The following is a 20334-nucleotide window of genomic DNA, read 5'->3' on the forward strand; positions in this document are numbered from 1 at the left end:
AGGAGTAAGTATCAAACAACCATGTCAATGGAAGAAATGGCAGAGAGTAGTAGAAAAAAACAATTGAAATTGATTGGACTGGAAATTGCAGGAGCGGGTGGTAGACAATGTTGAAAGAGAGCAGATGCTGGTCAGAGAGGGGGAACTCAGCGATGGAGAGATCATAGAACAGTGCTTGGTAAAGACAAGATCAAACAGCTGTTTTGGTAAGTGAGAGGATGGGGAAGTGCAGTGTTTGAGGCATGTCATCTGAGGCAGATGTGGATTTGGATTTGTATAGGTGGGGCAGGGAGACTGGGATGGGGAGTGGGTGAGGATAAAAGAAATGGAGCTGTTGGGAGAAGAGGGTAGATGCTGTAATGCAAAAAGGGGTGTGGTGAGAGCCTGGTTGAATAGCAGATGGTCATAATTAGGGCATGGCTACACTGGAAACTTCAAAGTGCTGTCACAGGAGCACTTTGAAATGCGAGTGTGAGCATGTGTGAGAGAGCTCTCCCAGCACTCCTGGTAATCTACCTCCATGAGGGGATTAGCTTCAAGCGCTGGGAGTGTGGCTCCCAGCGCTCAGAGCCTGTCTACACTAGTGCTTTAAAGCACTCTGACTTGCTGCGCTCAGGGGGGTGATTTTTCCCACCCCTGAGTGAGACATTTTATAGTGCTCTAACTTGAAGTGTAGCCAAGCCCTTAGAAAACAGTTGAGGAACGAATCAGTAAATGGGAACCAGTTAAATCAATAATGAGTCAACTGATTAATCTTGTATCAGATTAACAGCAGGCTATTTATTTAAGCAGACAGGCACACAATGAGTGGAGATGCAGCTGCAGTGAGGTGGATGGCAGCCAGTGAGGCGTAGTTAGTGTTGGATGTGCAGGTTCACTGACAGGAGGAGCTGGATGATAGCAGACAGTGAAGGTTTGGAATGGAGCAGGGGAAAATAGCTGCTGTGCATGGCCTCCATAGGGATAAGATAGGGCCTGGGTCGCTAAGAACAGCCCTTAATATGGCAATGTGATCAGTCATATGGGAAAGTCAATGGGAGTGATGGGAAATTAGATGCCAGTCCTGAAGGTGACAGTGAACTATGGATAGAGACCCCAGTATGCTGGGTGACTGCAATGTGTTGCCCCCATCTTGGGAAGAATGTAGATCAGGCACCAGTACCAGGAGCAAGAGAGAAGTAACTGGTGCTTGTAAGATCCTTCTCCCTCCCCCACAATCATTTACAAAATGTTGCTGCCAGAGGGTATAGAGGAGGTGTGTATATGTGTACATAAGGAGAGACTGTGAGTGAAAGCAGTACTGAACTATGCTCATGACACTGAGCGGTGCACCTTTCTCATTTCAACTGGATTGTGCAGTCAGTTTTCCCAGTGGCTGGCCCAGGTTTTGGCTTGATTGAGAACTAGTTGGCCAAATCAAATAATGTTGAGGCTTTTTTCTGGTGGACAATTGCCTGTGCCATTGGCAGACTTGTTTCACTAACTCCTCCCCACCCCTCTGTTACATTTGGGCAGATTGGAAAAAGGAAACTTCTTGGCTACAAAAATAAACTGTGAATGCAAAACTTGAATTCAAATCTTAGAGAACAGACATATACTTATGCCCAACTATGCCTCTGTAAATCAATTTTTAATCTATGCATACATAAATTATACTAGTCCCAGGCTGAGTAACGGTCATAACTATTTAGAATTAACTCCTGTATTGTACGATGAACTCTACAATAACAGTAGAGACATATATAGCATTGCACTATGATGGATTTGGAGCTGCTCTGTAACAATTTATGAATACTGCATGTAGGTATATGAATACCTGTAGTTTTGGGATGTTTATGAATATATTTTAATGCAATAGTGGGCTGTTGGGGAAAACCAACAGGAAAGGAAAGAATGGTTCAAGATTAGCCACTTCACAGCAATGGCTTGAGAGTTGTTAAGAGTCATTGCCAGGATAGCAAATGGCCTATGCACACCAGGAGATCAAAAGAACTCGAGCAACTCTGAAAGGGAATCCTTTCTTGAGAGGGGGGAGTTAAACTGAAACACAACCTGCTGTGGGTGTCTAAAGAAGTTAGGCCTGCCTAGATTACTATTAAGGGACAGAGGGGTGGTAGCTGAGTGGTTAAGATGCTTAGCTACAAACCTAAACATCATGACTTTGTCTTGCTCTGTCTCTCACTGAAAGACCACCTCCAGTTCACTCAGCTGCAAAGTGGGTGCCTGATCCAGCAGTTTGGGGCAGTCAAAGGTGGTCAGATATATTGTGCACATGGAACTGATGTGCCTTAACTGCCTCAGCCTGATAAGCCATAGGCTTGTGAGAAACTCTGACTTTGATGATAAGCCTTTAGGGAAGATAGATGAGCATAGACTGTTTTAAAATCCTGCTTCTCTAAATGCTTTGTTCTGTAAATTAATCAATACTTTGTTTTTTAGAAGGCTGACCGATGACTGTGCACCATTGGTCTCAGTACCGCAAGGGAAGAACCACAGGTGCCTGAACTCAATAGGATCTGCAAGGTAGGAATGGATGATATAGAGTACTGGTAGTCCAGGGCCCAGTCTAAGAGTAGGAGAATTGTGAAATTCTACCCCAGGCAAGGTAGAGGCACAAGGCCTGACATCTGAAGGGACGTAGTCGGAGGGCCAAGGTGCAGGTAGCCCTGTAACTGCGACACCAAGCCTACAGTATCTTGCCCAAAGCTAGATAAAAATTTTAGGTTGACTTCCCTTTTATGTATACATGTTTTCATTAGAATAGTTTAATTTTAGTTGCCTGAACTCACTGCTAATTACTGTATCTAACAATATCACATAGTACCTTAATAGTAAATATATGTATTAATTCTACTGGGATTCTGCTCCTCATTTGCCTCTGCCTCTTTGTGACACCATCGGCCTGCAAATGTCCACTGAAGTTAATCAGTAGCTTAATGAGGATTTTTTTTTCTTTTAACTGATGGGCAAGAAGTTAAATGTTTGTTCGGTTCCTGCAGATGTTCTCAGTGCATTATATTCCTTCTGAGGAGAAGCTCACTACGCAGGCAACTTGAAGCAACTGATAGCTGAAAGAATAGTGGATTATTGTTGGCATCTGGAAAATAGAATCCTCAAAATCAGCTGCTATGGAATGGCAGACATTTATAAAGTTATGAAATATTAAAATAAGATAAAACATTAAAATATGTAAAGTTACTTGTGTAGTATCACTATAAAAGCAAATTAGTTAGCAAAAATACTCCAGTGTTTATTACATACACAATGGATCATATCCTGATGTTTAATATAGTGGTATGTCTTTAACGTTGACAGGATTTCAGATGGCCAAGCAAATAGAAACGAAAGAGAGGCACTACTTGGAAGTCTTGCTCAGCCCAGGTATCCAATGAAGAAGATTTCTGTGGTGAGTGAATACTGCCTTAATATTCACTGATATTTTTAATAAGGAGAATCCTGGGTACAATTCCAAGTTCTGAAGGAAAATGTTCTTCAGTGTTTAGACTTTTCCACCTCTGTCCCATCTGCCCATCTTTCTCTCTCTTCCCCCCCCCTTGCCCCACATCCCAAGGATGATCCCCTCCAGACTTTGTAAGTCCTCAGAGCTCCCAAGAAGTTCTTTATGCCTTTAGTCTTCTACATCTGCATCCTGAGTCTTTCCCCTGCCTTCCCCCATCTTGGGTCCCCCTCACCACTTTTGTCTAATTTTGAGGTCTCCTCTGCCACCGTCCCCAATGTCCAGTTCCAGTCCAAGGAGTCCTCCTCTATGTTGTCTCCTGTTTCCCTTTCCTCTTCTCCAGCTCTGGTTTCAATCTACCTCTTTCCATGCTCCTCACCTCTGTATTCCTGTCAAGCTTCTTCCTGCTGCTTCACCTGTCCTGGACACTAGCATTGTGGGCACTGAAAGCCCAGGAGAGAGAATTTCTGTGCTCTTGGTTACAGTGCTCAGTGCCACAGTGGCCTTTGGCAACTGCTAGAAGCAATTGCAGGAAAAGTTCTGCTCTGCCCTTGACCCCTGGGATGGAACATGTTCAGTCAGGACCTGCAAACTCTACAGGTTTTCTTTGTGGACTATGGGTTTTCAGATCCTGTATAGGTCTATGGAGAAAAGCCCAGCCTAGTCTGTGGGGAATAGTCCTCTGGTTTCTGACCTTTTCCATTTTGGAGACAGTGGTGTTGGCATTAAGTTAATGGATGTCCAGAATCTATGCTGGACTTGCACATTACCAGATTTAGTCGATCGGGCTTGAGGAGCTCCTCTGCTACCCATGTTTCCAGACTCTGCCTCTGCCAGATGAGCATAATTTTTCCTTTGTTTTTACTACTAGAGAAACTTGTACTTACAGGCAATCTAACTAAAAATAAAAAGAGCTACAGAAGAAAGGAAACAGCAAATGAGGGAAGACTTGAGGACCCAGTGTGTGATCCAAGCTTCTTGTTCCTTGCAGTTAAAGAGCGGGGAGCAAGTGGAGCTGTTCCCTTTTCATACCCTCAGAACCCTCTGTGAGGGGGGGGGAGGGGACGGTCAAATGACCCCAATGGACACTGTAGTCTAGAAGATTCCACAGCTCAGCACCTTGTGTCTCCACTCGCACAACTAGGAATATGTAGAGACCACTGGAAGAATTATTCTTTTGGAAAACATTTGAGATAGGATATGTGTGAGATTTTCCCTCTCCTCTTGGGAACATATTGCATCCACAGATAGGGACCTTACACTTTGTTTTATACTGTTCAGCCCAATGTAAGCAGTTTAATTGACTGTGGACAAGAATCCTGATTTGGCTTGTGTAACTGACCTGACCGAATACAGGCCCTTTGTTCATACAGTCCATTAAATTGACAAGGTGAGGCTTTCTAGAAAATAGTCTAGGATTTTAGATATTTAAAGATGCATCTTAGGTTTTTGGTTCCATAAGTAAAGACCAGTAGCATTTTCCAGACCAGCAGATTAGAGGCCTGCTCCCATTAACGCTGCATGTGAATGTATAACAGGATGTATCTACAGGCATGGGATTACAGAAAAGGCTGGGTAACAAGGCCCCATCTATGGAAGGCAATGGTTGAATGAGCCTGCCAGGATAATGCAAGTTACCTGATACTCTTGAGAAAGGAGAGTAGTTTTTTTGCCTCACTCTGGTAGATTATGGTGCTTTTTAACTATTACTTTATTTTAAGTGATCTTTAGGTTTCTATGAAATCCTTTAGTCAATGGCCATGTGTTCTGGTGATATCTACTAACGAACAACCAACCTCTTTTCAGTTGCTTTCAGCTAGACACTGAGTGTGATTTCAGAAGCTTATTTATTCTTGCAGATAATTAGAAAATTGGACTAATATCTTCCTCCCTTCCCTCCCAAAAGCTGGCCTAGTCCTGCTGCCGTATGGCCCACTGATTTTTTTTATGATCATATAGGACCAAATTCTGCAGTCCTCACTCAATCAACATTAAACATTCAATTAAATCAATTAAACATTTCAAATTGATTATAGCACCAGGAGTTTTGCCTGAATCAGAACTGTGGGATTCAGCACTTAATTAGAAATCTGACTTTTAACAGCTCAACTGGGAATCCAGAACTCCTTTGTCATTTCTTCCCCCCTTTCCCCCCCCCCCCCCCCCCACTTCTCCCTAGAAGAGAGGTAGGTTGCTTTATGGAGGTATAAAACATTTGTTCTTGAATACAGTCTCATAACTGTATTTGCAAACTTTAAATATGTAGCCCTTTTTGTCTTACTAAGTCCACCCAGTTAAGTCTATAACGCACATCCCCTGAAACTTGGCAATAAGTATTTAACAGATGGAGAATTGCCTGCTTTTGCATGCATACAAGCTCATGGCAAAGAGAAGCTAGAACAGTAGGAGAGGCATTTCCACAACAGATGGTAAATGCTATATTGCCCCTTTTTGAAGAGAGAGAATGCTTTGTCACATGCAAATTTCTAGCTCGTGTCAGGATGTTTCTGCATTCTTTCATGGCCAGGGGAACAGAATAAAAGGTCAGTGATTATTTCTGTTGGCACGGATTATGGTTGTGTAATGTAATAGTTTATTGTCAAAGTGAGATTGTATCTTGAAATAATTGAGACATGTTGTGTAACCTCCATGACCACTGTATTACAGAATCATTTAGTTACGCTGGTTCTTAACTGTGTTTTGTCTGCTAGCAATCTTGAAACTAGACTAAGCCAATTGCAGTAGCATTTATGAACCTTACCATAATTTCCTTAAGATTGCACATACTATCTTTCCTAAACACTATTCTATCCTCCTTACACGTAGTACTGAAAGCTTAGAGTTCCAAAAATGGATTGCATTTTTTTCACTTTCCTTTCCCCTAAAATATTGGGGGAGTTTTGTGTTCCACAGGCAGGATGAAATTAACACACACACCTGGCAACTTTCATGTCTCAACATAGGCTTTCTTTCATTGCGCAGTGTATGATACCCTAGTCTTTTATGAAAAAATATAGTGCAGTTTCTACTATCCAGTCACATGCATATGTGGAAGATTGTTAACATTAATTAAGATGTAAATATTTAAAGCTTTAAGCATGACTACAATAGGGATTTGTAAATAATGTAGGTTCAAAACTAAGCTCCCCCCCCCACTGTTTAAAGAATTAGAGAGCCGGGGTCAAATTCTGATCTCACACCATTGTAACTCTGGAGTTGTGCTCACTGTCAGTTAGTTTGCTTCTGCACTAGGGTAACTGAGAGCAGAATTTCACCACTAAATTTGGAGGAGACCTCTCTTAAGGAAAGAAATGTCACAAGGGAGTATTATACCCTGGAGAAGAAATTTGGTATATATTTCAAGAAAGGCAGAAACTCAAAGGTCAAGTGATCTTACTTGAAAATAAAGTATTATCTTTTGCACAGGTTTCATTCCTAATCCTTTTACCATTAAACTGAAATTACAGGTGTTACTATCTTTGGTTATCAAGTGAAACCTGATCTCTTAAAAGAACAAGAAGTTTTGGAAATTCAGTCTTTGAATTATGTGCTTTGTGACATTGTGGAAGTCATGAAGCTTTGCTGCCTGCTACCCTATCAGGCTGTATTACAGTGCTTGCTCTTTTTATGGCTCTATCCTGCAAGATACTGAGCAGTCGTGTGACCTGTTGTGCACCTTCAAATCCTGTTGAAGTCAGTAGGAACTGAGGGTGCTTAGCCCTTTAAAGGATCAAGCCCTTAGGGTAGAGTATGCAAAGATGCAGTGCTCTTCCCACAACTGTTATAATTAGAGTGCACAAACACAAGTTTAGCCTTCTTATTTATTGTAAAAATCTGGCATATAATTTTATTCAACATCCACAGACCTTAACCATTTTATTACTTAGCACAGAGTAAAAACAGTTCATCTTACACACTACATTTGTTTTCCTTATTTCAGTTAATATTTAATTTGTACTGTTTATACAAAACACAAGAACAATTTACTCCAACATCCCACTTAAAACGTCATTTATTGTATCTAAGTTTGAACACCATGTCCTTCACCTATGATGGCCACTGATTAAATATTTTTCAGTTGACAATCTCATACAGCTGCATCTATAGTATATTGTTTAAAACTTGTTATGAGATGAGGATTTTGTTGTGGAGAAGTTACAATAGTAAGGGTTGTTCTAATAACCGAGCTAAGAGCTAGAATACAGTAGCCTAACATCAGAGGTAGACTTTTTAGTCAGAGCTTCAGGGAAAGAATGCAGCATTTCACAGCTGTGGTACAGCATCACATCTGTGGTATTACATTTAAGGTGGCATCACTTCTGTCATCTAGTAAAAGGACAGAGCTCTAGGAATGTGGGTCTGCCTGTACTCAAAAAAGCCTGAGCCAAAGCCTACTGAAGTCAGCAGGAGCCATTCCACTGAATGCCTTCAATGAGCTTTGGATCGGGCCTATAGATCTTGTTCCCTGCTCTGCAACTACTTTAGGTAGAGGGCATTGAGTCCCTGGAGAAATGGAATACCCCATGCTGCTCACCACTGCCCCACTCATCAATTAAGGGAGCGGTGGTAACTTGTTCTGAAGGGAGTTCTACCCAGAAGAATGATGTATCCCATGGTTCCCAACCAGGGATCCATGTACCCCTGGGAGTACGCAGAGATCTTCTGGGGATACATTAGCTCATCTACATCAGTTTCTCAACCTGGGGTCATGGCATAGGTTAGGGGAGTTGCAAGTGCAGGGCTGGCGTTAAGGGGTGGCAAGCAGGGCAATTGCCCAGGGCCTCACACAGCAAAGTTACATGTTTCAGCCCTGGGTGGCAGGGCTTGGGCTTCAGGGGTATAGTAGTCTGGAAAGGGTGAGAACCACAGATGTATCCAATACCATATGGGAGCATGTGTAATTCTGTAGACAAGTTAATGATAGGAAGGTAAGGATGGTGTAATTCAATTTGTAAAAATCTCCAGGCTCGTAAGTTCAATGGTATCACCCACTGCAACATGGCAGGAGGGACTCGGTAACATTCCCCCCCAAAGAAAACAAAACAAAACACACACTTGGTGGAATTTTAATAGGGTGACCAGACTTTTTTTTTGCTCTGGCAGCACTCCATTTGTGTTTTTTTCTTTTGCTCCACCGGTGACCCCTGTCCCCCAATGTGTCACAATATTTTCTTCCTCTCATCTAGTCACCCTAAATTTTAATAATACAAAGTCATTTGAAATGGATTACAGGTTGGGTATTGTTTGAAAGCCCTTTCTCTCACTAACACAATGGTATCAACATGACAAACCTAGAACAATTATGTAGATATACAGTTGAGAAAATGTTTTTAAAAAATCAATGTTTTTTAAATTATGCTTTAACAGAGGGATGCACTGCTTAAGTAAAGAGATTGAGGAATAAATGTTTTCAGTTATAAGTGTCAAGGCTAGATTCCTTAGGATTACTAAAGATCAGTCACCATCAGTGTTGTCTCAGTCTAGAACTGCACTACTAGACATGTCACACTGATCCTTGTTTGTGCCACTCTCACACATCTCTGTACAAGGCAGGCTGCTGGCCAAACATTTGCAGGTGGTGAGCATCTGGTCTTTGCACACAAGCATTTGATGAGCTGCAGGATTGATTTGGAAGTGCACAGTATTTCACACAACTGCTGTAAAGTGTGATTCCCAACTTGACCCATTTCTAATGGCACTCTGATCAAAATGTCCACCAATCGGAGGAGCTGGGAGAGGACAAACAATGAATCCTCCCTGCCACACCACGGAGGGTAGCAATGTGAAATTATGATTCTGCAAATTTTTACAGATCAATTGACACCTCCCTTAGACCTTTCTATCACTAACTTGCCCATCGAATGAGATTTTACTACACCTCTACCTCAATATAATGCTGTCCTTAGGAGCCAAAAAATCTTACCGTGTTATAGGTGAAACTACATTATATCAAACTTGCTTTGATCCGCCAGAGCGCTCAGCCCCCCCCAGAACACTGCTTTACTATGTTATATCCAAATTTGTGTTACATTGGGGTAAAGGTGTATATTATGTTCCCAGACTAATAGAGGGCTGGTCCACCAGCCCCTGAAGTCAAATAGTCAGCAGCACCTTTTAAAATATTTTTTTCTTAAAAGCAATAATTTAAAAGGGTTATTGCTCAGCTTCATTCAGACATCTGAAATTGAAACTGAAGTGTAATCTCTATATATGATAGCCCCTGCTAGAGAAAAATGACCAATGCACCTATGCCACAATGACTGCATTTTAATGAGTCGGTGCACTGAAAAATGATCACAAAGCAGACAGTCTAGTTGTAGTGTTTCAATTCTTAACACCAAGTTCAAACACAGGAAGTACACTTATAGCTAGGCTAGAGCAAATTTTTAAATCTTTTTAAAGACAGCTGATGTGAACAGTGGTACAGCCCTAGCAGTCTTAACACGGACTTTCAGAGCTAATACAATTTCTATGGGCACTTCTACTGACTTGGCACTTGGCTTGAATCTAGGCTGATTACAAAATACTTAACCTTAGTATTTTAGAGTGCAGTTTATGACAAAAGGAGACAAATATACAGATGAGACATGTATTTTTCCACTCCCTTAGCAGAAAGAAATGGTAGGTTTGATGTAAGCTATCTGCCTTTTTATTGAGAAAGATAGCAAACTGCTTCTATGACTGAGCATTACCTTGCATAATCAGTTCATGCTGCAAATAAATCTCAAAATTCAGGGCCAACTCCACTTTGTTTTATTTATGCAAGTAGTCCCAGTAATTTAATAGGCCAGCTCATAGGAGGAGAATGAAAATAGTTATGTGACTACAGATTTGTTGGGGTTTTGTTGTGGGGAGGGTTTAGCTGAACAACTTTAGCTCTGAAGTTCATGAACTGCTACAAATTGTGGCATAAACCTGCTTGACCTCAAGGAGCATAACATCTTAGCAAAATTAGTAATATAGAAAGGATTTTGGAAGCACATAAACATTTAATGTCAAGTTAATGTTTCCAAACAATTTTACCTAAAAACTATCAAAAGGAACAGTCATTTGAAAAAAAAACCTCACTTCTGTCTGAATGTATCTGTTATGATATCCAAGATTACAATAACTAAAGATGAAATAATTCCATTTTATTTTGTGCATCTGACTGTACTTTGTGTGGTCAATTCCACTATTCCAGTGGACCTTTCACACCGCAACAACTACCTAAACAGGAAAATGGGATTGTACAATCACAACAACTGGCAGAAGGACTTGGACAGGTATAGTACCTAATGCTACTTTTAATTAGTTTATAAATTGACTAAATTTCACATTAACTGTCTCTTTAAAAGTGCTGAGATAGATAGATGTATATAAAAAAGTGAAAAAATAACCTCATTTTAACCCCTTCACAAATGTTAACCCAGTGTTTCAGTATTATGCTGTACAATAAAGACTCAAGGAAATTTTATACATTTATAGAGAACTGACAATAGCTATAGCCTACCTAGGTGGGCCTCAATCCTTTGGCACATCTGTAACTTTACTCAATGCTTATTTAAAAAATTGTAAAAAAACAAATTATTATTTAGGCGGACATAGAAAGGTTTAAGTGACCATGAAAAGATGACTATATGGCAGGTATTAACATTGGCTTGCATTTGATACACCATTCTGTGTATTATTCATAATCTAGTAAGAGTCATTACAAATGCAACAAATAGACATACCAGTAAGACTGTTAGTAACGCTTGCAGAGATGGAAGGATGGGGGAAAGGTATTCTGTTCATGTTAGTCACATGTGAATCAAGAACCTGATTATAATGTCTATTCAAAACAAGTGGCAAGGTAACAAGTCTCTTTTGCTGTAGCAGTTTATTGCATTTGCCCCTCCTCTCTAGTTATTGCTATGATCACACTAGCTGTTAAGTTCTACTTTTCCTCTTATCTTCAAAAAGACTTTTCAGCATGTAAACCTGAACAGCTGAAACCACCACCATGACTCCCAAGTTGACCATGGACCAGAAATTCACTGTGTCAAAGTTGCTTTCTTGTATATTTCGATCACGAGCTTCAAATGCTCTGAGCAGCGTCTGAATCTGGAGGCTTTTGCTTAACCTGGCTTTGACATTGTTGATGGATTCCTGGTAAGGAACAGAATAGCGTTTTTTTAGACTGTAAAATCTTTGGAAGGAAAAAGTACATTTTCTGCTAATATAAATACATATCACACTTCTCACTTTAAAAATCATTCACATTGCTGGTTTATTTGTGCATGTCTCTACCATTTTTCATTTTGTAGTTAGGTGACAGTTCACTTATGAATGTTACACATTATGAACTTTTCATTAATTTGTTAGCCTTATTGTGTATATTTCCGTGTGTTTTAATTTAAACACAACATTTATCCCAGGCTCTGGTCATTTTAACAAATCAATTAAAAATAATCCACAACTATTTAACAAAAGAAGATCCCACCCGCTGAAGAAAGACACTTAGAGCAGAATGCCCTAAAAGTAAACAAATTTGGGCTATGTCAGACCCATGTGGGACATGAAGTCCAAAGATGAGGCACTAAAACAGCCCTCTATCTAATGACCATGTCCTATAATGTACTGTGTCAAGCAAGCATCTGATATCGCAGCTACAATATTAGAGGGAAGACACCATATTGTTGTCCTCTGAAAGTTTAGATTAAATTTTCTAATCCAGCGTTACTTTGTGTAGAACTAGTTGGACATAAACCAAAACTGCTATATTTAGATTTAATAATCAAAATTGGTCAAGCCATTTCATAATGTACAGCTTCAAACCAGCATCATTGCAAATCTGTATCTTTAAGATATCCCAGTGGTCCATTATCTGTATCAGATAGCTCATGAACAGTTCCATTCTGTACTACTGGACTACAAAACAAAGCTAACTGTTCTCAGCTGGATTATCTGACCAAGATACCCTTTAACACAAAATGAGCTAGCATTAACATATAGTGTTGTTTTTTATTGATTTATAGAGCACCTATTGACACAGCAGTCAAACTATGTTCAGGTAATAGGTAACTATTTCTTGAGTGTTTTACTGCTTATTCTGTTGACTGTTTTCTCCTATGTATTTGTATGGCCCCCAGTTTAAGAACAAGGACTAGCAGACTTTGTCTGAACATGAACTCAGATTCTGTTTTCTACTTGTAAAAGTTGTTGGCATTAACACCCCCCCTCTGCTTCTTTATCCTCCTTTAGAAATTAAGATTTAATATTTCTAATTATCTTTAACTTCTGTTGGAAAGGGAAGGATAATCTAATTTTCAATATTTTTAAAACATTTAAAATAAATACAGAAAATAGAATATTTAAGATGCCAAATCTTAAGTGCTGGATTGTATTAGGAAAAAGATCTGGTTTTCATGTATTATAGGAAATAGGACCTGATACACAAACTAGATCATTTTCTGCATGGATGAGTAGTCTGTGGGACAGCAGATGATATGTGAACACCTTTTTAGTGCATGCTGATTCTGCTTTTTTGGCAGGCCTCTATTTTCTCTGTCTAACTCAGTAAGTTCAGGGCTCAGTATTGTAGACTGCTAAGCACTACTGAATCAAGCACAGGCATAGCCTTATTGTCCAAGACTCAGTCAGTATTTGCTTCAAAGTTTATGTAGAGGAACTTATACAATAGTATGAAAAAATTGGCACAGCAATGAGAGCAAGCTTCTACACCTACAGTGAACTGAATGCTGTTGCTAGGGAGGTGGAAAAGGCTGACTGGGATGCAGGTAGTGCAGATAGGGTAGAGCCAGTATATGGTTTTAGTGATACCACTTAAAGCAAATGATGTATGGAGTGCCTGTAGTTAGGATTTTCAGTTATTCTGATTTCAAACTAGGAGCAGGCTGACTCAAGTGTGCTTATGAGTTGCCTCCCCTGGAGAGGGGTATCAGAAGGCTAGTTGGGCAGCCATGAGGGCCAGCCACTGACACAGAAAACATTTCCAAGGGCTCCATGAAAATAGTATCCCTCCCAGGTATTCTCTCAACAGCTTGGGACACTGTGTGCATTGCATAATGTCTTTGCTAATTCAACAAACTACAGGAGCTGCTCCCTGTAGTTGACTTCGTTTCACCATCAACAAAATACCATGCTCATGAGCTCGACTGATGGATTAACACTGCTCTCCCTTAACTCTCATCTGCATCCCTCCAAGGCTGAGTGCTCAGCCACTCTTTAGAAGTATGTTATCTTAAAGCTTTACTTATTCCCTTTCCCCATCTTTAACTGCTATTTATTCCTATTACGCTATATAGTGATTAGGGCATTAAGCCAAGATGAGAACAAGAGTTATCCAACAGCATAATTATGAGACATCAAAGGATACAGCAAACAAGTGCTTCTGATGCTACCACAGAGACTAAGCAGAGTATCCCTGTGAGAGGATTACCGCCACCTTTTAGCTATAGGAGCCATTGTTTGTTTGTCCCCTTTCCCATGATGGGGAGAAGGGGAGGTGGGTGGTGGGTGAAAGGACTCAGGCTACTGGATACACAGTCCCTTCCAACTGTGTAAGGTGAGGCATAAATACACTGAAAGATTTCCCATCCAATCTCTTATTTGAAAGGAAAATTCTGTTGGGCCTCACGTGGCAGGGTAGTGGATGCGTACAAGTAGAAAAATCCTCAGGGCTACAGAAGATTCTTTAGATGAAACAATATGCAAAACTGATTTATCCTCTAGCAGATCGAAGACTGTATGTATTTTGTGATTAACCAAAACACCACGTGGAAGACAAACAAGAGTACTGTGTATATAGACATATAGAAGCAGAGAAATTTGTCAACATTTCTGGGCAACTTTTGGGACTAGAGGCTGGCTTATATACATGTGAGTTTGATCACTTCTCTTCCCCTCTCTCTTTCCTGCCTAAGAATGATGATAATATGCATTTATACAGAAATTATTGTCCAACCGTTTTACAAATGTCAGCTATTTAAGCCTCATACTATGTTATGCAGTAAGTGGTAGGTAGTAATGGCTTTGCCCACCACTGAATGTACAGCAGTAGCACTACTGCTGTTCCTCATGGGAATATGTTTGCTTATCTTATGAAGAAGAAGCGGCGGCCACTTTACATTTGTGCATATGTAGTTACCAAATGGGTCAGATTTATTATTTTGTTTGTGCCTTCAAGTCACTTGCTCACTCAAAATGAGCTTGAGCTTGATCCCAAATTCTATATGTACATGAACACCAAGTTAATTGCTCTAGGTCAAAAATAAGCTTTGATTCACCATAAGCACAGACATAAAACGAAAAAACCTGCCACCACACACACACATTCTGTTTTAATAACCATAGTAATACACTTCTATCTCGATATAACACTGTCCTCAGGAGCCAAAAACTCTTACTGCATTATATCGAACTTGCTTTGATCCACCAGAGTGCGCAAACCCCCCCCCCCCCCCCACAGAGCACTGCTTTACTGCATTATATCCAAATTCATGTTATATCAGGTCCCGTTACATCGAGGTAGAGGTATTTTGTACTTTAGTGCCTTTCATCCAAGGAACTTATTAAATCACATTGAGCAAAGACTCAAAGCTCCCCTATGATAGTTATTACTCACAGATGAAAGAAATACTTAGAGTATGTCTACACTGCAATTAGCCACCTGTGGTTGACCCATGCCAGCTGAGTTGGGCCCGCAGGGTTCAGGCTAAGGGACTGTTAATTGTGGTGTAGACATTTGAGCTCAGGCTGCAGTCCAAGTGCTGCGACCCTCCCACCTCACAGGGTCTGAGAGCCCAGACTCCAGCCTGAGTCCAAACACCTGCACCACAATTAAACAGCCTCTTAACCCGAATCAGCTAGCACGGGCCAGCCATAGGGGTCTAACTGCACTGTAGACATAACCAGTGAGGTTAAATCACTTGCTGTGGGCCACACGGGAAATATATGGCAGAGCTGGAACTAGAATCCAGATCTTTTAATTCCCAATGCTGCTCTTTAACCACAGGCCCCCCTCAATATGGGACAGAGTGAACATAATGTCCTATGAGGAGCACAGCTGATGACTCTGTTTCCCAGTTGCTCAGGCCCTCACATAGAACAAGACTAAGGCATATTCCCATGGCAGAATGATATGAGTTTTTCAGATACTCTTAAACCTCAACCATCTGATGGTGTAGAGCAGAATACTTACCAGGATATCTTCAAGTTTCATATCCAACAAGTCTGTGCCTGTAATGTACTTCTTCCAGTCCTCTTGTTGTTCTTCTCCCATATTATCTAGGATCAATTCAAAGAAAATCACCTTCTCTGAAATGGTGCTGAATGTGTTGTCAAAGCAGAACATGTAATCTCCATCTTCTGTTTCCACCCTGTACATGAGCAAACATACATCTTTAAACTACAGTGTATTTTTAAAGTTGGCTCCAAACTTACATTTTTTAACATTCTTCCTTATTTGTTTGAATAACTGTCAATCACATAATTAGATATGCTATATATAAATACAAATAAATGAAATGCAAGGACACACTAGGGAATGAGATTTAAAAACTTGTAATTTATGGTTGTGCTAAGAAAAACCTCAGATGATCTTAAATCTTAGTATGATGAGTAGTAGTTTTCCTTCACTCTATTTTTTTTTTAAATTAAAGCTTGAAAGATTAAGGCTCACAACCACTTTTAAAAATAAGACAGCAGGCACTTCTTCTAGCTACTGACAATTGAAATACCTTTTAAAAAAGTTTAAATTGACCACTGGCTGCAAAAGGAGCAGAGGGGATACAATCTTCATCTTTACCAATGGTCCCTGCTCCACTGAAGTTAATTAATTTTAATTGTATCAATATTGGCCCCAAATATTTGAGAAGGCAAATTTGGTATCATTGTTTAAAAAACAAAAACAAACCCTGGAAAGAGATCAGACTGCCAGTATGTCAAGTAAATGATTACTTGAAATAGTGAACAGATTACTTTAGTACAGAGAAAATACCCTGCTGCAAAGACCTTTTGGAACTCCACAATAGGGAGTGCTTGGCTGTTGACTGCCAATAAACAGACCATGGCAAGTCAAACATCCTTCACTCCTGGAGGAATCTATCTATGAAGTATTAATAGACTAATACAAAATTATGAGTACTGATATATGAAATATTTGTGTGCTCAAGCTGCTTTGTGTAAAAGCCTATAATATAAAAATAATTAAATAACTGAAGCGTGTGAATTTATCAAGCATTTTAGAAGCTAACAAGTTTCTTATAGTCTACATTCAAGGATTGATTTAGATTAATAATACAACCAGTTTTTACAACTGTGAAGAACTGATTTTAAATACACAATTCTAAGTTTTGTATTTGTTTGAAGAAACTATAATACTTCTGTATATAATACTGAGTTTCAAGTTTGGAGATTTTAGACTTACGTGTGGACTCCATCTGATTTTCTCTGATGAAAAATTAGGATTTCACCTTTTGGAGATTCCAAGTAAAAGTCAACATCTAATCCTGCTCCGTCTAAAACCTATGAAGTCAGGGAAAAAAAAAACAAAAAAAACACCACTCGTCTGAGTTGTTGAAAAGAAACACTTTATGTAAAGGAATCGACACAGGGAGAATTTAAAGGGTGAATTCATCTACCCCAGAGTTCAAACCAAGTTACCTAGAACCAGGTATTTGCCAGAAAGATGCTTCGCAGTTTCAAGTTTCAGTATAGACATGACTAATCACATTAGGAAAGGAATAAACTGAGCTTTTTCCTAACACTTTCTACTATTGCTTTCTCTAATACCACCATTGGTGGAATTGTAACAGTGGGAAAACTAGAATAGACAAGGCATTGCAGGATATTTATTCACAGTGTCACCTTGACCTGCTCTGAGCAGGGTTAGAAAGCATGGTAGTAAAAATGCCAACACATGGTCTACAGTAGCACCTCCATTATAGATATCACTGGTGGAGCTGTACCAGTATTGGTTAAATGGTAGGAAATTTTAAGTAAAATCTCAGTGTAGATAAGGCTTTATAATATAGATCATACCTAGAACTTTTCTGACAAGAATAGTATTTAAAGATGGTTCTGTCTAACAAGGTTTCAACTCATGTAGAAACATCCTAAGTAATTTGTTGCTGGAGGATCAGAGTTTGTACTGCAGGAGGCATGCATGCACACTTACCACACAAGTTATAGCAATAGAAAAGGGGATTCCAGTGGTTTTCTGCTTGTCAGGGAAGTACTGCAGATTTAGGATCCCAATCCAGCAAGATGCTGAGCATTCTCATCTCTCATTAAAGTTAAAAGGAATTGAAGGCATTTAGCAGTCACAGGATCAAACCCTTCGAGCTTGTCAACACTAAAAAGTTGTACTGCTTGAACTATGCCACTATGGATGCAGTTATATTGGTATAAAAGTGCTCCTTATACTGGTATAGCTATTCCACATGAGAAGGAAAATAAATATACTGGTATAAGTCATCTTTATACTGGTGTTACTGGTCCATACTAGGGCTTTTATCATAATAACTATTTTGGTTTACAAAAAAACAAAACAAAAAACACCATCTTTACTCAGAACAGTTAAACTGGTACAACTTTTAAGTGAAGACTAGGCCTTCCTCACTCAGGACCCAATCTTGCTCTTACTGAAGTTGATGGCAAAACTTTCAATGACCTCGGTAAGTGCAAGATTGGAGGTTTACTGAAAGGGAGGAGGAAGAAAATAATTAAGGAAAAAGTTGATCAGAATGAAGACATAAGTAATGATTTAACTTTGATATAGCGATATGATCTGAGCACACTGTATCAGACTCTGTTTCATATTGTTTTACTATATTGTGAACATGTCTTTGGAGAATTTCAGTCAGAAAGAAACTATTCTTGTCCTTTATCCATTTATTGTGTCAGTGCATCTGAAAAAAATACAGAAATCTGAAGGCAGGTCAGAGGATTGTGTGAATTTTTTCACATTTCAGCGTATTTTCTATATAGGAGAGTTTGCTAATCTAATTAAAGTTAAGCAGTCCTATCTATACAGAAGAATTATATTAGCCTGAATTGCAACCTGGCATTTGTGTGAAAGCAAGGTTAAAAGATGGCACAACCACACAGTTAGGAATTACCTACTGGTGAGTTGTGGGTGGACATAAACAGTGTGTAAGGAGTCAACAATGTTAGTTAGAACCTAGTTGCAAAGGTGATAAAAATCTGTTGTGTAAACAGAGCCTATAAGTCAACATCTAATTTAGTATGAAACCAGTGAATGGCAAGTTATAAAACTGATCATACAGACTGATGGGGAAAGAAAAAAAAACAAAAATTGAGCGAGAACAGAGAACACTATATAGTTGCATGGAATTGCAGGAGACAGATTACTTATTTTAACTCTGCTGGACTACAGATCCCAATCTACTACCTAAAACAGACCCCATCATTGTTTTGCTTCAAGAAACTTTTAGACTCAGATTTTAAGGTCATCAGGGACCACAATGATCATCTAGTCTGACCTCCAAACACAACTGCCTCATCAGCATAAAAGGGACCTTAACTTTTTGCCTGCCTGTGACCATCTGCTTGGTCCTTCAAAATCTGGAAGACAGACACAGTTAGGTGGGGAAGTTTGCTGTGTGACGATCTTTTGCATAACACTTGAACCTGAGCTCCTGGCAGTTCTGTGTGGACATTAGAGGCCCATCTAGCATTTTCAATGATTTTGCCTCTTGTCCAAAAGTTTCCATCCTGTGGTGGAGGTTGGTTTCCAGACGCACCTCTGAGATCGCTGAACTAGGGTTGCCAGTTTTGGCTGGACTTACTGCTGGAGGTTTCATCGCATGATATAGTCTTTAATTCCTACAGACTCCAGGACAATCCTGGAGGGATAAGACCCTAGGCTGAGCCCCACTGTTCCCTCTGCCTTTCCCAGGCCTATCTGCCCACCCAGCGCACTGAGTAACTCCAGTGACAGGCAGGAAAACTCCTGCGTTCCCCCTTCCCGTTACTGCCAATCGCTGGGGTGCGCGGTCCGGGAACGAGCTTTATGCCCGGCTAATAAATCTTTTCCTGACAATGGAGCCAAGTGGCCTCCAGAGGCGGCGCTGCGAGAGCGCCCAGCCCGGCTCAGCCTGCCGACTGTGCATGCGGACAGGGCTCGCTCCCGCCTGGCGCCGCGGGAGGCTGCTGCAGCGAAGGCGGCGCACCGAGAAGGCCGGGGGGGAGCGGATCTCCGCCACGCGCGCAACGGGGGATGCAGGGCCGGCTCCACCCGCTGTCGCTAGCCCCGAGCCAGGCCCCCTCACCTGGTACTCGACCTCCAGCGAGGCCCCGTGCCGCATGGGCTGGAAGAAGCACTCCTTGCGGCCGGCGGGCAGCGCGAAGGTGAAGTCGCTGTCCAGCGAGGGAGCGAATCCGAAGGCGCCGGGCGGCAGCAGCAGCAGCAGGTTGTGGAGGAGGAGGAGGAGGAGCAGCAGGCGGGACGCTGTCCCCATCCCCGCGGGCAGTGCTGGGCCTGGCACGGCGCGCTCCGGCTCTGCCCGGCCCACGGGAGCAGGATGTGCTCACGGACACTGAGGCGGGTGGCTGCGGGCGAGAGCAGCCGGCCCCGGGGAGGAGCAGCCCGTGCCCACAGCCCAATAGCATAGCAGTAGCCACGCCCCGGAAGCGGTCTCAGCGTGGCCCGGCTAGTGCACACACCTCCACCACCCCATAATGCTCCAGCAGCCGGGGAGAATGTATGGCACGGCCAGTAGGCAAAGGGAACGGATGATTTTCAAGGACCGCCCCCGAACGGTCATTTTTCGGGGTATTGTGGGAAATGTAGTTCGATTCCGGTAGCAGCGGGAGGATGTGCCCAGACATCAGACTACCATTCCCAGGGGGCCAGGAGGGAAGGAAAAGGT

General features: G+C 41.1%; 1 protein-coding gene across 1 annotated transcript; it reads right to left on the reverse strand.

The window, feature by feature from the left end:
* Window positions 1–7264: 7264 nt before the first annotated feature.
* TMED5 (transmembrane p24 trafficking protein 5) lies at window positions 7265–20330 on the reverse strand. The gene is made up of 4 exons (XM_045028135.1): window positions 19735–20330; window positions 16869–16966; window positions 15642–15819; window positions 7265–11587 (listed from the first exon to the last, which is right to left on the reverse strand). Exons 1-4 carry the CDS (start codon window positions 19921–19923, stop codon window positions 11369–11371), a joined length of 684 nt encoding a protein of 227 aa, XP_044884070.1. The 5' UTR covers window positions 19924–20330; the 3' UTR covers window positions 7265–11368.
* Between the last annotated feature and the right edge of the window lie 4 nt (window positions 20331–20334).

This window comes from Mauremys mutica, chromosome 8, assembly GCF_020497125.1.
Source record: "Mauremys mutica isolate MM-2020 ecotype Southern chromosome 8, ASM2049712v1, whole genome shotgun sequence".
Taxonomy (NCBI): domain Eukaryota; kingdom Metazoa; phylum Chordata; order Testudines; family Geoemydidae; genus Mauremys; species Mauremys mutica.

Coding starts and splice junctions, on each gene's coding strand:
- TMED5 (XM_045028135.1), bottom strand. CDS start 19,923: ATGGGGACAGCGTCCCGCCTGCTGCTCCTCCTCCTCCTCCTCCACAAC. Junction 16,967..19,734: donor CGCTGGAGGTCGAGTACCAG/GTGAGGGGGCCT, acceptor CTGACTTCATAG/GTTTTAGACGGAGCAGGATT. Junction 15,820..16,868: donor AAATCAGATGGAGTCCACAC/GTAAGTCTAAAA, acceptor GCTCATGTACAG/GGTGGAAACAGAAGATGGAG.